Source organism: Apteryx mantelli, chromosome 1 (genome assembly GCF_036417845.1).
Source record: "Apteryx mantelli isolate bAptMan1 chromosome 1, bAptMan1.hap1, whole genome shotgun sequence".
Classification (NCBI taxonomy): Eukaryota; Metazoa; Chordata; class Aves; order Apterygiformes; family Apterygidae; genus Apteryx; species Apteryx mantelli.
The window spans coordinates 190708563-190725094 of record NC_089978.1 but is presented as its reverse complement, the minus strand read 5'-3'; the positions used below and the strand labels follow the sequence as shown (position 1 = coordinate 190725094).

General features: G+C 38.6%; 1 protein-coding gene across 10 annotated transcripts in view; it reads left to right on the top strand.

Annotated features, from left to right (window-relative positions):
• The first annotated feature begins 583 nt into the window (after positions 1 to 583).
• Positions 584 to 16532, top strand: part of PNPLA8 (patatin like phospholipase domain containing 8) — a 42423-nt gene continuing 26474 nt past the window's right edge. For 6 of the 10 annotated variants that reach the window (XR_001293289.2, XR_001293288.2, XM_067314677.1 and 3 more), the window contains exons 1-6: positions 820 to 1049; positions 1782 to 2994; positions 3428 to 3577; positions 4811 to 4962; positions 7483 to 7577; positions 14056 to 14227. Coding sequence is in view for 8 of the 10 variants with exons in the window: in XM_067314677.1 (XP_067170778.1) it covers positions 1870 to 2994; positions 3428 to 3577; positions 4811 to 4962; positions 7483 to 7577; positions 14056 to 14227 (1694 nt within the window). In the remaining 2 variants the exon portion in view is untranslated. Of the gene's footprint in view, positions 764 to 819; positions 1050 to 1073; positions 1183 to 1781; positions 2995 to 3427; positions 3578 to 4810; positions 4963 to 7482; positions 7578 to 14055; positions 14228 to 16532 lie in introns of those variants that run through there. The other 4 variants (XM_067314682.1, XM_067314661.1, XM_067314690.1 and 1 more) reach the window with 4 other exon arrangements.

Sequence of the window (16532 nt, the reverse complement as noted above, 5' to 3'; positions counted from 1 at the left end):
TGGTGGATTCACCACCTTTCAAAATCACCACCTTTGGTCTAGACACACCCCCATCACAGGCGTGAAGCTCGCAGGCCTGCCACCCTCCAGAAGTCTGGCCGGGTAACACAACGGTGCCCCTTAAACCCGACAAACCTACGAAAAATACAGTATTGGTAATCTCGCTCAAAGTATTAAACGTGAAAGGGGGGGGGGCATATGCCCGGGGCACATCCACCTGGAGGTGGCGGACCCGTGTCCCAACGGTCCCCTCCTGCCCCCAAGGGAGGGGAGGGGAGGGGAGGAACCCGCCGGCGGCGCCGTTGGGCGGTGCCCGCCCGCGTCACCAGCCGGGCACAGAGCCGCAACCGCCCCCCGCGTGCCGCCCCGCCCCGCCCCCCGCGTGCTGCCCTGCACGTCCCCTCCTGCCCTCCCCGCCCGCTGCCACCGCCACGACCTTGCCCCGCCCAGCCCCTCCCCCTGGACCTCCAAGCGGATGCGTCACCGGACGTCACGTTCCCCCCTCCCCACACCGCCCCTGGCGGCCGGCGAGGCTGCGTCCGCCTCAGCTGTTTCCGGCGTGCCGCGCGGGGCGCATGCGCAGAGGCGCGGCCCAGCTTCCTGCTGCGCGCGGTGTGGCCGCGGCCGTTGTTGTGGTGCCGCCGCCCTGGGTCCCGCTCCGCGGGGGGGGCAGCTGTAGCGGCGTCGCCCCTGCTGGCGAGGGCGGCAGGCTTGCCCGGGGCCCGGCTGCGGGAGCGGGGAAGGCGGGAGCCGTTCCTGGCAGGTAGCCGCCGCCGCCGGCGGGGTGGGCCGGGGTGGGCCGGCGGGAGGCGCGGCGGGGCCCGGCTCCCCGGTCCCGCGGCTGCTCTCGAAATCGCTTCTGCGAAACGGCCCAGGGTACAAACAGGTGCTCCCCATCCCGGAACAGAGGGCCTGTGCGTATATATATTTCAGCCCGGGTCGTCCCGTAGAGGTAGGCTAGAGCCCGGTTGGACCGGTGTGACCGAGGTAGAAGGACTAGGTGGTTTGGAGCAGAAACAGCTTAAGTTCAGGCTGCCACTGAGGAAACAGTAAGTAGCGAAACGTCCGCCCGCAGTTATTTCGCCTGTGCTTTTACTTCGGCTTCAGCTGCCGCGGATCTTGTCCTGACCTCTTGTGGCACTTTTCACAGGAGAGGTCTAAGGTCTGAGTTTGGTCATTTAGGTAAATAATGGATAAATCAACTTGCTCTTGAGGTTTCTGTGCAGCTCTTGTATAATGTTAAGGTTACTCAGTCACACCCTAGAAATGTCTGTATTTTTCATGTGGAGTTAGGATTATTTATAAGAAAAAATTTTAAGACTGTACTACCCTTAGTTCTTAGGACGGAGAGATTGCAATGAACTCATTTGTGGCTTCTGCTGAAGTTTTGTTCAAAGAATGGGTGCACTTCCTCCCCGGGAGGAGTTTTTTAATGGAGTAGTAATACAGTTTCAGTTTCATTTGAAATTTGGTCTATTTGCATGAGATAACTTGTCAAAGAGATAGTTTTCTGCTTATTAGAAAAACTAGCTAGGAATTTTCTGTATGCCACTATGTGCTTTTAACAGGTGTTGCATATTGCACAAGATGGACTTAAACTGACATGTTAGGATGATATTACCAAATGTCCTGAGCAGTAGGTTTCCCCATGGGACTTTTTGATTTGAATGTTTTCTGCCTTTAATAGAATGATAAAGAAGTTGCATCTGTTTTGAACAACTTCTAGATTTTAGTTTAACTTGTTACCATTTTTGTTTCGTTTCCCTTTTTTTCTATTTCAGGTAACACCATGATATGAGACTTATTTTTGAATTATATTTTCTGGAATGAAGTAGACCGACACATTGGAAGTGTAATTATTTATAAGTAATGACAGTTTATTTAACTTTAGATGCATATTTGTGCTTTGTGATTAACCCAAGAAGTCTTTGGTGGAAGCAAAGAAATAAATACCTATATTTGTATAGATCTAAACTCTCCTGGAGGATAAATCATGCCATTCATCTTAGAGTTTTTCATACAAACAAGCCTCAGTGTAAATGGGCCAGAAGTAGAACACTTTGGTGTAACAAACACATTTACAGCCATGACCCTTTGTATGAGAGAGTTTCTAAACTTTTAACTTCTTCTTCCAAAGGACTTACAAAAGTGAACAATCGCATGTCACGAATCAAGAGTACTATAGAATCTGTTTCAAAGGCAGTGTCTGGCACTCACAGTGAACTGGTTTCACGGATAGCTCGATTAAAGCCACACTCGGGTACTCTGGGAAAAACAACTAAAAGTAATGCAAATGAAATTAACCTCAAGGCAAATCTAGAAAATGGTAAACAAGTCACAGATGCCAGAACTCAAGAAGATTGCAACAGTGGCCTAGCTGCCAAGAAGTTCACTCATGAAGAAGAAAACTTGGAGACTGCATTGATAAGTTCAAGTGGTATTAACCAAGGTACTCCAGAAGATTCAACATATGCTAAAAGCCACCTGTTTCATGTAAGCTACTTCTCTACAAATTTTGGAGAGACTTACAGCTTTGTAGCAGACCATATCAACTGGTACTTTAGTAATAATTCTGTTATGAATCAAGAGAAAAAAAGGAATGCTTTATTACGGGATTCTGAAAGTGAAGTGAGGGATAAGCTTGACTCACCAGAAAATACTGTAATGAGTGAAGAAAATAGGGTGAATTCAGCAGCTACTTTAGTTCCTGAAGCAGAGACTCTGGGTGCTGAAAAGACAAATGCTGCTCTTCCAGCTTCCACTAAAAAAAGTATTGCAAACTTCCTTTCATATCCCAGTAATAGTGTACAAGCTTTTGTAGACAGCTACATTGGTGGGCTGGTTCCCAAGTTAAGATCTGATGCAAAAGTTGTTTCAGAAGTGAAGAGTAAACAGCTAGAACAAGAAGTGTCTGAGAAGGACAAGGAGGACCAAACAAGTGAGACTAAAACTGCAGAAGAGAAGGAAAAGCGACTGTCTCTTCAGAGAGAAAAGGCAGGTCTTTGCTTAGTGTTTTTATTTTATATATATATATATATATATATATATATGTGTGTGTGTGTGTGTGTGTATATATGTGTATACATATATGTTTTAGCTGCTATAGTAATTTTATGTTTTCAGTGCAACTCTGAAATTGTAATATTTGGACTATGAAAGAGCATATCTATTTCAAGTGGAAATACTGGAGCTAGATTTGGTGTATTGTTGCTGTGAGCCTGATTTATTTATTTCCTAGTAAACAAACAATCAAAGAGGTGGGTGCTTACGTTTAAGACACCCTAATTTGGAGCCTGTAACAGACCTCTAGTAAAACATGCTGTCCATTACTTCTGAGAATTCTTAAAATAACCCTTTGGAATTAGTCTTGACAATTTTGTGTGTATTATTGGAGTGGTTTTTATGTTCTCTGTATATCTTTTTTTAGATTATTGCGAGAGTGAGTATTGATAATAGGACTCGGGCTTTAGTTCAAGCCCTACGAAGATCCTCTAACCGAAGAGTCTGTATCAGCAGGGTTGAAGAACTGACTTACCATCTTCTGGAATTTCCAGAGAGCAGAGGCGTTGCAATTAAGGTGCAAATAATTATTATGCTTGGACAAGCAATAAGTACTTGATAGAAAAATTGTTATAGAACGATGTGAAATTTTAATTTTGTTCTTTTGTGACTTGCCATATTTTCTACTTGTAAAGATTACAATTTTTTTTATAGCTACTTTTTTAGCTGGTTCAAGCAGATCTACATGTAAATTATCAGTAGCTTAGGACTCTTAAGATTGCTATATTAAATTTAGAAGCATACAGCATTGCCATGTGGATAGGTAATATAGCTTATCCTAGTGATAGACAAAGGTCATACACTGTGTCCTCTCTCGCCAGTGACCAGACCAGATCGGAATGTACAGTACAGTGATCTACATATGCACAATAGTCTTGATGCTTCTTTGCATGCTCCCTTTGAAGAGAAAGAACAGGAGTGGAGACTAATCATCAAATAAGTTAATGTAATCTAGTCCTACACGTTCTCTTTCCTACATGCAGTGAGAGGACAGGAGGTGGGCAATAGATTATTCTAGCAGTACTAGCCGAATCCCAGTATTTGTCAATCCCAAGTCTTTTTCTATATGAGGTGACGGATGCATGATGTGGGTTGCAGCATTGCTGGAAGAGATCTTTGGGAACTGAGTGCGGGCCAGATGAATTGTCCTGGCAGGGTTATGGTTTGGCATGCCCGTGAATAATTCTTAAGAATTATTTTATTATGAAAGAACATACTCACTACTTCCATCTTGATTACAATCTTTTGAATGCTTTTATGAGAGTAATTGTAAATTTATAAATTATTTAGTGTGAGGAAAAATTTTTATTTTCATTTTGTTATAATATTAATGTACTTTGAAGGCACTTATTTTAAAACAGTGTGATACTTATTCAGCAAAGTCTAGGCTTCTAGCAGTACTCATTATACTTAATATTAGAGTTGATATTTGGCCAATGTAACAAATTAATGTTAATGAAACTAAACTGCTGGTAAGTATAGTTTTTATAACTGCTTTAGAAAGATTTAAATTTCACCTTGATTGTTTAATTCTGATATAAGAGCAGGGAAGAACTACATAATATTGAAGTCCTTTCTTTCCTTTTTGTGTTCAAAATAGAGATAGTAAATATACATTTTAAAAGGGGTTTTTTTGGACTTTAACTAATATGTTACATTTACACTTAAATGCCAAACCAGTAAATTCAGATTTGGATTCTTTTGGTATAAACCTTTGAATAATTACAAAGACTTTTCATTTCAACTATAGGAAAAATTAATTCCATGCCTACTGCGCCTGAGACAGGCAAATGATGAAAGTCTTCAGGCTGCTGTTAGAGAGGCTTTAGCTATAATTGGATATACAGACCCTGTGAAAGGCTGGGGAATTCGAGTCCTCGCTATTGATGGAGGAGGAACAAGGTAAAACTTTGGGGTATTTTTTTTCTTTTGGTTTTTGTTCTAGACTTTCTGATACTGTAACTCCTAATAAAATTTCAGTTTCTCTTCAATAATTTTGTGTCTAAGCCTGCAATTTATGATTTACAGTTCTATTGCAGATGAGTAGGCAAGTCATGGATACTTATTTTTGTATGTGTTTGTGCTTAAGCATCCATGCATCATGGAAATAATTTATCTATTTAAGGTTAACTATGCATAAGTACTTCTTGGATTGGCTATTTCTTCTTTGGAAATAAATTAAATGGTTATTTGGATCAGACTGCTCATACTGATCTCAGAAATCCAAAACTGGTATGAAATGCTAGAATAAGTTTATACTTTTATGATTGTATTCACCTAATAATACAAAAATGTTTCTTACATCTTTCTGGAGGGTGACCTGCCTTAGCAGCACTAGCCTCACATGAAAAAATGAACAGGCTAGTGGCAAAAGCTATCTACCAGTACTCTTGATTGATATTTCTTCTCCTACAACTAGCTTTTTTTTTTTCTCTTGAATACATATACACACACACACACACACCCCAAATGTCCTTAGTTACTTGGGCTCTAGTTTTGCATGAGTTTATGCATCTACCACAGTTTGCAAAGAGTAGTACCAAAAGCATGTTGGTTTAAATTTAAGCCTGATGTTTACAAAAAGCTGTGTGTTCAAGCATTTTTGAAGAAATTTTCTTTGCAATTATGTACTGATTCACAAATGTTTATTGATAGGAAACGAAATACAAAGTTGCAAAACTGTGTCAAAAACAGTTTTACAAGCTTCTTGTTTCTCCATGGTATTTATTTACTCACAGCAAAATTACTTGTCCTCATTTAGGAATAATTGTGTTACAACTTCAAAGTTATTTTTGTTGATATTTTCCAAAAGTCGTCACCTTTGAAACTGGAGATTAAAAGGTCAGTGTAAAATACAGTTTTGAGCAAGTAGAAAGATGAATTCTTTGCAGATAACAGCATGATACTGTGGATGTTTTCAGTCACATGCTTCATTTAGTACTGCATTACATAAGAGCTGTAAAATTAAGTTTCAGCCTTGAGCAAATGTAGTTGATCACATTATTGTCTGTGTTAGAGGAACTATAATGCGTGTTCCTTAGTTTAGTTTTCAATAATTGCCTACATATAAATAAAATGCTTTAATTATTTTATTAGATTTCTAGGGGAGTGACATCATAAGGACTTTTTTGCAATTTGCCTTCTTTTATATTAACATTTTGCTAACAGATGTGTGAAATAGTTGCCTTCATATGTACGGTGTTCATATTTTAATTAGAATGACTTTTTTGTAAATTTGGTGTTTGTGCTAAACACGAATATTTGAAAATATGGGACTATTGTCTAATGCAATGTACAATTATTATTAAAATATTTTAAATTTAAGTATTTATGAAAAATATCCAAGTTCAAATTTATTCTAAGAGAAGTATTCTATACTTTTGAATGTAAAGATACTGTTCCAATAAAATATGAAGACAGCTTGGTGATACACGCTTGATTATTAATATTCATATTAGTTTTATGATACTATAAATACAGAACCCTTCCTTTTTCCTATGTGCCTCCTTGTCAATGGAGGAGTGTTCTTTGTAGTATGTTTTACAGAACAGTATCTTGAAAAAGTCATTATGGATTTTTGGGTTTCCAGTTGTCTTCATTAGGACATGTTATGTTTTGAAAGCAATAGCTACATCTGTACCACCAAATGAAGCAAGTCCAGAGAGTGAGCCTGAGCACTGGCCACTGATTATTGTGCTACTTAATTGATAGCTTTCAGATGGTTATAGTTTTGGACTGGGTTGACTAGCTTTTCAACTAGCCCAAGCCTCAACAGATTTGGGGGATAGTATGCATGAGAGGCCCTTCTCAGCGGAAAGTATTGGCAAGATGGCACTTGCTTTGGCACTCCTTCTGCCATACACAGTCCTCCAGTGCTCTTCCAGCAGAGTTTGCACCCTTGCATGCCCTCACATCATGCCTCCGGGCATGCGACAGATACTCTCAATTTCGTGCTATAGAAGCACAAGTCATGGGCTGGAACATATCTCTCCTGTTATTTCAGACAAATTGAATTGATGTGGAAAAACACATACAAGAAGATAATTGCCTTTATGTTGCAAGGGGCACTGTGTGGATCTGCAAAGAGTGAGGGCTAAGTGCTATGTAGTGTGGATGCAGCACGAATTGATCCTGAGTCTGCATTCCCTGAAGGAGAACATTCCTCAGGCTGTGCTGCAAAACAATATAGTTGTAGCTGTTGAGTACCGAAATTGAATTGTACTTCTTCTAGCATGCCTGACATTTATATTTAATACACATCTTTTCATTGCTAATTGCTCCTTTGTTCCCTGAAGTGTTCAGGAGGATTCTTACAGTTGTAGTTATTAGTTATAATTAATTATAATTAAGCAAAAGTGACTTAATTAGAGCTACATAAGATAAAACTACCACTGTGTATGAAGTTGTGTTTTCATATTCCAGGGGTTTAGTTGCACTTCAGACTCTACGGAAACTAGAAGAACTTACTGGAAAGCCTGTTCATCATCTTTTTGACTACATTTGTGGTGTAAGCACAGGTAATTCTTAATCCACACGTTGGAATTTTGCTATGAATATGGTAAAAGAACATCTGAAGATAGATGTAGATTTTGAAGGATTTGCCAGGTTTCCACCTTTGAGTGTAAGCTGGGAAAGTACAGGTGTGATTTCTAAAGGCTTTCTTTTTTCTTCATCCAAGTAAAAGCTTAGGGTGATTCGTGATGTAATTGTTGCTTTTAATTAAAATGGCAAACTGATTTGTCATTTTTCAGTGAATATGAAAGCCTCATTGTGCAGACAGAGGCAAAGATGTTAGATATTTCTGGGGCTTTCCAGAAAAATAAGGTAACGTTCCTCAGGGATTGATACTGGACCAGTAGTGTTTAAAGTCTTTATTAATGACCTAAACACCAGGACAGATTGCACTTTTAGCAAGATCATGGATGATACCAGATTAGGGAGAGTGGTCAATACACTGGAGGGCCTTTATTCAGAGGCTGGAGAAATGGCTTGACAGAAACCGTGTGAGGTTTGACAGAGCCAAATACAAAGTCCTCCATCTGGGGTGGAATAACCTTATCTAAAAGTACAGGCTGGAGGCTGATTAGCTAGAAATTAGCTTTGCAGAAAAAGACCTGGTCCTGCTGGAGCAAGCTGAACATGAGTCAGCAGTGTGCTCTTGTAGCAAAGAAAGCTGACCACATACTGGCTTGTATTAACAAGAATATACCCAACACATTGAGGACCCTCTACTTGACCCTTGTACATCCGGTTTTGGCTCCCCAGTACAAGACAGACATCGACATACTGAGCAAGTCTGGCAGAGGACCACCAAGATGGTCAGGGGATTGAAGGACGTGACATGAGGAGAGGGTGAGAGAACTGGGTTTGTTCAGCCTTAAGAAGAAAAGGCTAAGCAGAGACCTTATTGCTGTTTCTAACGTGAAAATGCGGAGAAGGTGGAGCCAGACTCTTCTTGAAGATGCGCAGTAGTAGGAGAAAAGCCAACAGACACAAGTTGAAATGAGGGAAGTTAGCCATAAGGAAATGTTTTCATTGTGAGGGTGGTCAAACACTGGGAGAGGTTGCCCACACTGGGTTTCAAATCCCCATCTGTGGAGATTCAAAACTCAGCTGAATGAGGTCCTGAGCAACCTGCTCTAATTGAACCTGTTTGAACAGGAATTTGGGACTAGATGACCTCTAGAGGCTCCTCCCAACCTTAATTACTCTGATTCACTGATAAGTTACTTCTCGTTCAGAAGGCGGAAGCTCCAAAGTGTAAGTTTCTTTTAGAAAGGCCATAATGATTAATGTCTTTTGGAGATGATGCCAGACCAGTAGCAGCATAATACTGATATATAGCATAAGAAGTATGCTGTAGTTCAGCAGTTCAGTTTCCTTTAGAAACGCACCTTCTCCACTTTTTCTGCACTAAACTTATCTTCAAATACAATTTTAAATTCTGAAATACTTTAAACATGGGATCACCACGGGTAGTTATACTGCAGTCTGTGTTTCCAAAGATCTACTTAGTAGATTCAAAATTGTAGGGAAGGAGAGAATGTTTAGGTCTACTAGACAGAATTCATTTGTGAGTGCGGTGTGGTTCTGTGCTTTACATTCTTAAGAGTCTCCGAAGAATTTGTATGTAAATTATTTTAGCAGTGAGGCATTGTTTCTTTTGGAAGATAATTTCACTAACAAAACACTTTTCTAATGTTTCCTTCAATCATGATTAAGATTTTTTTTTTATCTTTGATAGAACCAGTGTTCTTACTCAGTTTGCGCTCAGTACTCTGATTAGAACTGACTTCATTCTTCTCACCAGCTTTTGTTTTTTGTAACTGCTAATGAATACTTAACATGTTCTTTTAATGTCTCCCTAAGTTCTCTTAAGCTTTGTTTACCCTAGCAAGCTTTTGTCTGCACTAGTTGAACTTACAGCAGGTGACAGTACATAGCTGGGAAAGGTTGTACGTAACTGTCAGCTCGTGCTAGCAGTGCACTTTTCCATTATAGTTTGTGTTGACAATACATTAGATTCTGTATGGGAGAAGATAGCAATGGGTTTCGTAGAAGCTAGCAGTGTGATGAGTGGTAGTTTACAAGAGTGGTGTATTAAAGGATTGGAGGAATGTCTTTTGGATATTACAGTTCTTTGTGCTGTGCTATTCTTATCTTTTATTATCCTTTAGCCATTCTTCCTTTGAAATTTAGAAATAATCAGTTTGTAACGATTTCAACATCACAGAGTCTGTCCTTGTAGTTAGCTTCTCTGTACTTCTCTTCACTGGTGGTCATGGGGAGCAAACAGGGGCAGTCACACAAAGATTGCTGTAGTGGGCTCTGCATATTTAGGTCATGAGGCTGTTGGTGAGCATGATTCTTGGACGTGGAAGCATCAGAGAATCTGTAAGCCTGAGAAATGCAATGATGGCCAATGAGTTAAAATATATATATATATTCAATATTTTTTTCTTATGGGGAATCAAGCTAATGTGAATTCTGTATTAAGTTTGTGCCTGTTCTGAGCAAAAATCCAAGGATGAAAGCAAGACCTTTTGAGAGGAGGAAGTGCCATTGCCCCATCAACTGAGCTGCCTGAGAATTCTGTAAGTGAGGGTGATTATCACTGATCTCTGTAGAATATGATGTGCTTTCACAGATGTACACAACATTGAACTTGCTGAGGACATCTTATCTGCAGGGAAGCTGTGGATGTAGCTTGTTTTTTTGTTTTTTGGGGTTTTGGGTTTTTTTTTTAACGCTCACGTGATCTCCAAATACATCAGTCAAAAAGATACTTCTCAATAATGGTGTGCTTTTGATTCGATCACAGGGAGCAGTTTATAGCATCAAGATCATGTGATCAGGCAAAGTACATACTACTGCATTCTCAAATATGCTGGCCTGCTCCAAGAATTGCAAAAAGCCACTTTTTTCCTAAATATCCATATTGATGTAATAACTAGTGGCATTCAAATCCTTCCTATGAGGAATTTGGTCATTGACATACTGTGATGAAAGGTTCTGCAAGCCTGTTGTTTTCCAGTGCATTTTACTGTGAAGACATCTGAAGTGCACTGGTCTTTGTAATCATCAGTTTTGGATGTGTGTGAAGTCTGTGTGCGAAGTCTGTGTGCATGCATTTGTTAGAGATGAGACTTCTCTCAGTTCACAGTGGATTACTTTTGTTACTTTTTTTACTAGGAATGCTTAGACACTTGTTGCTCTGCTTCTTGGCCCCCTCATAGCTCCATGAATGTATTCTCCTTGACGATACATAGAATTAATCCAAGATCACTGGTGTGCTTCTCAAGTCTCTCATACTCAGGAATGATAAAAGAATAGAAGATAATTTTAAGATTGGCAGTGGAGAGAGTAGATTAAATGATTAACTGTTGAAAGTTACTTAAAGTTGTTAGTTATTTTTCCATGTGTGGCAGTGCAGAGGACAAATTTAATGAAAAGAGGTCTTGCTATAGGACATCTTTAGCACTGCCCCAATGATAAGTTAATGGTATTTCTTTTGGAAGTACGTTGTGGACTGGGGATTTGGTGGTTTGGCACAGTTTGATGGTACTAGATGCATGTAAGTTCTCTATGTACAGTTTGTGATTGTGTTAGATTGCCTGTCCGTGTTGTGACTAAGAAAGAGTGCCAGAATTGCTTTGCTAATAGCTTCAGTTTTTCTGTAATACCTATTTAAGACCTTTCTCCACCATTTCCCAAATATTTACGTGATTGGAAAATGAATAAAATAGCTATGGTCCAGAATCTCAAGGAGCACCTGAGAAAGCGTCTAATGGAAAAGTTCTGATGGCTGCAGCTCAAGGTAGAGACAGAGCTGGTTAAGTAAACAAGGAGAGGCACAACCTACTTAAACTTCATGGCCAAATACTTTATTAAAAAAAACAAACAAACAAGCCTCAAGACTATGCCATGACACTTCTTCCTGTACCCGCTGTTGCATTCCATCTCTGAAATGTATTAGAGTGAGCTCCAGAAATCTATACCCAAGCTGTTGTAAAACTCTTCCTTCTTAACTCAGCTAAAAAAGTCTTAAGAACTGCTGTACTGTATCAGCCTGATCATTCCATCTAGCTCAGCATCTTGTTTTTATAGAATAGAAGATGCTAGAAAGATAAGGACATTATCCCAAAATATTCTCCTCAAGATGTTAAGAACAATATATGGATAGTTTCCCCTAGTGTATTCTCCCTGCTTTCAGTGAATTGCAGATTGGGAGCCTCCTGAAACAAAGTTGGCATTTCTCTTGATGAATTTTCCCCCCATGGTTTCTTTCCAATTTTTCAATGCATTTTGAACACCTTCCCTTTTGAAGAAGTATTTCTTTCAGGAAAACTCATTAAAGTCAAGTCATGGTATTACAGAGCTGGGAGTCACCTTAGGAGGCTGTCTCTTTTTCCCAGGGTCGGATCAGTTATGCCTGTTTCACTGCTGACAATTGTCTGTCTAAGATTTTGAATCCTATCAGAAATCTGTTCTAGTGTTCTGCTATCTTAACATTTGGAAAAATTTTTCAAATATATAGTGTGAATCTTCCTGCTACAATTCAAATCTGTTTCTTTCTATTCCCGCCATGAACATGGACAACAGATTCTTTCCTTTCTCTTTGCAGCAGCCTCTTGTGCTTTTAAAGGCTTTTGTCATACCCAGTTTACTCAGGCTTTCCTTAGAGACATATTTCCTTGACCTGTGATTGTGATTGTTCCCAGACCTCTCCTTGCTTTCCTGAGGCTGCTTTTTTTTTTTTTTTTAATGTGTCCACAACCCTCTTTTGAAGAACATCACTCATCCAGATGCAGTACTTCAACTGAAGCCTTTTCAGTCCTGAATAAGGAAGGAATACTTTTTTCTTTCAGGTTACCCTCTTGTCTGTCTCAGGTCTTATTATCCAACTGTATCCCTACCTTCTCTAACATATGTTTTTTAGCCTTTCAGGTTTTATTTTTGTTTTTTTTCCCCCTGAAGTGTTGGCTGTCAAGTGTTGGCTGGGGTGTAGAAATCTGTGATACAGAGCAGGATGTGGTAGAAGCATCAGACACTTTTTCACTGGACCATTTAATGTAGGCTGGTCTGTATCTTTGATTTTGGCCTTGCTTTTCTGTCTTGCTTGAAATCCAGCAAATTTCAGCAAAGCCTTTTAATATATACCTTGCCTCTGATTATTATGTAATGCCACTTGTGCGCTGAAAGGATTGCAGTTTTACATGCTCTTTCTTAGGAGGTGAAGGGAAGATGAGCTTGCACTTGGTATGAACTTTGGCCTTTTGGCTTTGAAACCTTTTGACCAAAATAACAAATGCATGATGTTATAGGGTTGGTGCTGGAGAGTTAAGAGGAAAAGAAAGCAATGGAGGATTTGCGTGATTCAGGAAAGCTGTTTTGCTGCCGATAGATGCTTGGTCTTTTAACATAGGCATTTTGTAATTTGACAGGTGAGTAAGTTTATCTTGACAAAGCTTTGTGTCAAGTAAGCCCAGGTTAAATTAAGGATGTGCATTACATTTTAAAAAATTGATACTGTGAATATGGTGACATTCTGCTATTATGGTAGTGTGGTTTGGGGGAAAGGAGGAGTTTGGTAGTCATATTTTCTTTAAATCCATCTGTAATTTTATTTATGTATGTGTGTTTTAGTCTTACTCCATTTCAAGTATTTACTCCTTTTTAAATTTATTTTGTTCAAATGTATTGGACACATCATATTCATTTCCAAATTGGAAAAATCTTATGCCCTAACTATTCATAATGCTTGTATTTACATGTTTTCCCAGTGTTTGACAATTAGATTTAAAGCTTGTATAAGTTTTCCATTCCAATTTAATATACTAATATACCTAAGAATTGAAGTGATGCATTGATTGTTATTTTCCAAAGTCTGTTCAATGGTATTCTGCAAGCATGCTTTTCGGATACTGTTGTGTTTTTTTCCTATGACTAGCCTATGCTTTTTATAGGCACACACTAGATGGCAGTATGTATGAATGACTAATTGTTATGAATTATTGCAAATAAATGTATTCCAAAACAGTCAGAACTCCCTTCTTTTTTCAGAATTTTCCTAGATTTTTTTTCTTTACTGACTCAATGAGTTTGCCAGATAACATTATGCTCCAAATTTTTTTTTAAAACGACAGCATATAACTGACCTAGATTTCTCTTACTCATCTCTTTCCAAATAAAGCATTGAATTTAATTTCCTATCTTCCATATATATTTTTTGCAAAGATGAAATCTGTGAAGTAAAATAATGCCATTGGTCAACCTTTCATAATTTTGTCTTTGAAAGTAAACTCTCCCCATCTTGAATACACCCTCTTAAAAGATACTTTGCGATCTCTGAACAAGAAATTAGTGATATGTGTCATTTGATCTTCCCCTTTTTACAGTAGATATTCTCCTAACCTATGAATTATATTAAATGGTAATCCATCTTTATAATGTTATTTCAGGGTATGTTTTAACTTTCAAAATATTTCTTTTCAGGGGCTATATTAGCTTTTATGCTGGGTTTGTTCCATATCCCTCTGGATGAATGTGAAGAACTGTATCGCAAGTTAGGATCAGATGTTTTTAAGCAGAATGTCATTGTTGGAACAGTCAAAATGGGTTGGAGCCATGCCTTTTATGATAGCAATATCTGGGAAAAAATGCTCAAGTAAGTATTAAGGTGAAAAAATTTATTATTAATGTCTGAGAGTCTTCAGTCTTGTTATGTTTCACTGTTAAACAAATTCTTAAAACAAATAAAAAGGATTAATATGTGCTCTCATTCTTTTGAAATAGCTCACTGTTTTTATATTTGCCAAAATATTGAAAGACTTCAATGTAATGATTTCTGTTTCCAAGGAATAAAGTAAGGGTTAGTGCACTAATTTATGATTATATGCCTGTATGCTTTCCAGCTCTGCTTGATCTGACTTATTATAGGTCTAGTACAAATTTTACTAGCCACTTGCTGTGCCTTTTTTCCTTATGGGAGATGTGTTAAGAAATTAAATGGTATGCCCTACCAGGATTTATGATCTTAGTTGCACTAGTGAGGCATTTTGCACATTACCCCATCCTTTGAAAAGGGAAATGAGCTAGAATGATTGCACTGAAAAACTATTTCCACTGTGTCAAAGTTGTCAATGAAATATATTTGTTCATATATATGTATAAAAGTGCATTAGTAGATAATTAAGAAAAAGCACTGGAAGAAATTATTTATCATAAGTTTTATTACTTACTTTTATTCATCTCCATTCATATTAAGATAGTTCCATTGTTTATAATTCCCAGCAAACTATTGTATAGTTTCTGCAGCAGTGTAAGCTGGCGCTGCTACTGAAAGAACTTAAAACAACCTACTCATTCCAAACCTTGTGCCACACCACCTCCTTTGTGGCAACCGAAGTGTGGATGTAGTTCGTTAGCAAATGAGGTCAGAGAACTGATTAGAGTTGGGCTGGGGAAGGGGAAGGCATGGGAGAGGAAAAAGTAGGGAAATATTTCCCCTCCCCAGGTGAGTTAGGTGGGTTTTAGCCAGTTCCCTAGTTGTGTCAATACTGCACTACACAAATGTTTGTGCTGACACCTGGGAAAGTGTACCACAGAGTCAGGGTTGCTGCTTTTAGTGGTGTTTGGTCATAAAATGATTATGAAATTATCAAAGCAGAAAGCATGTACTATGAGCAAAGGCTTCTTTAAAAAAAAAAAAGTAGTTTCTATTAGAAATGACAAGCTTATTTCTGATATTTTAAATATGACACATTACCAGTTTTCACTACTAAGCCAAACACAATTTCCCAGACTTCCCCCTAAGCTTTCTCAAGCAGGTCTGCTGATATGCTTTAGGGTTTTTGTTTGTTTGTTTTTGTTTGTTTGTTTTTAGTACTCCTTTTGCTCCTTAGTTTATTTTGGGTATCTTTTATATCACCTGATGTGAATGTCAGTTCTTTCTGCAGGAAGAGCTTCCTTCTTTGGATGTGTCTTAGTCATCAGGTAGATGGAGAAAGATGTGGTCTGTAGTGTATGCTACAGTTCTGGTGCCCCTGTTGCCTGCACTGGTGGGCATTTGATCTATATGCTGGCCTCAGGAAGGTGAGGAATGGAATAGAGATACTGTCTTCAAATATGGAGGGAGTCAAAATGTATTAGGGCTGTACTTAGATATTGGGAAACTGTCCTGTGTTCTGCAGTATAGACAGTGTTTACAGTATTTTCTAGAAATGGAATAGCATTATCTCCCCACGATATAACTTTCTGGGTAATTGTTTTTCAATAACTGTTACATTACTGAGTTTAAAAAAAAAAAATCAGAGTTGGAGTTAAGTGTTTGACCCTAACTCCTGCAGGGCAGGCATCTCTTACTGATGGATAAATAAAAAGACTGTGAGACAAATAATAGTGTATATTTTTCTTTCAGGTGATGGATATTAAATTAAATTGAACCTGAAAATAAGACTGCGCATAAAAAAAGAAATAGTTTCTTTACTTGTTTCAATAGTATAATAGAAAATTAGCTAATCTTTTGTCATGGGAAGTGCACCTTTATGAATTAATATCAAAAATGCATAGTATGGAAGATGCAGTGCTTTCTTGGGTTACAAGAAAGATCATATTTTAATGGCCATACATGAGTGTTGCTTTAATATTGCACTCCGTAGTTTAGAGATGAAAAATGTGTAACATAGGGTCAATGAATAGTTTAGGTTGGAAGGGACCTGTACAGGTGACCTGATCCAAGCTCCCCACTCAAAGCAGGGGCAGCTTCAATACTAGATCAGGCTGCTCAGGATCATATCAAGTTAAATTTTGAGCAACTCCAAGGAGTTAGTGTGTGATATTTAGGAAGAAGTAGATCAAAATGATGCAAGTCAGTAGATAAGTGTTGCATCTCACCTCTCTTAATCTCATATTTCATTTCTGATTATTCCTGCTTATTGGTTTGTATGCTTTGGTCTCCTTGTATAATTAGT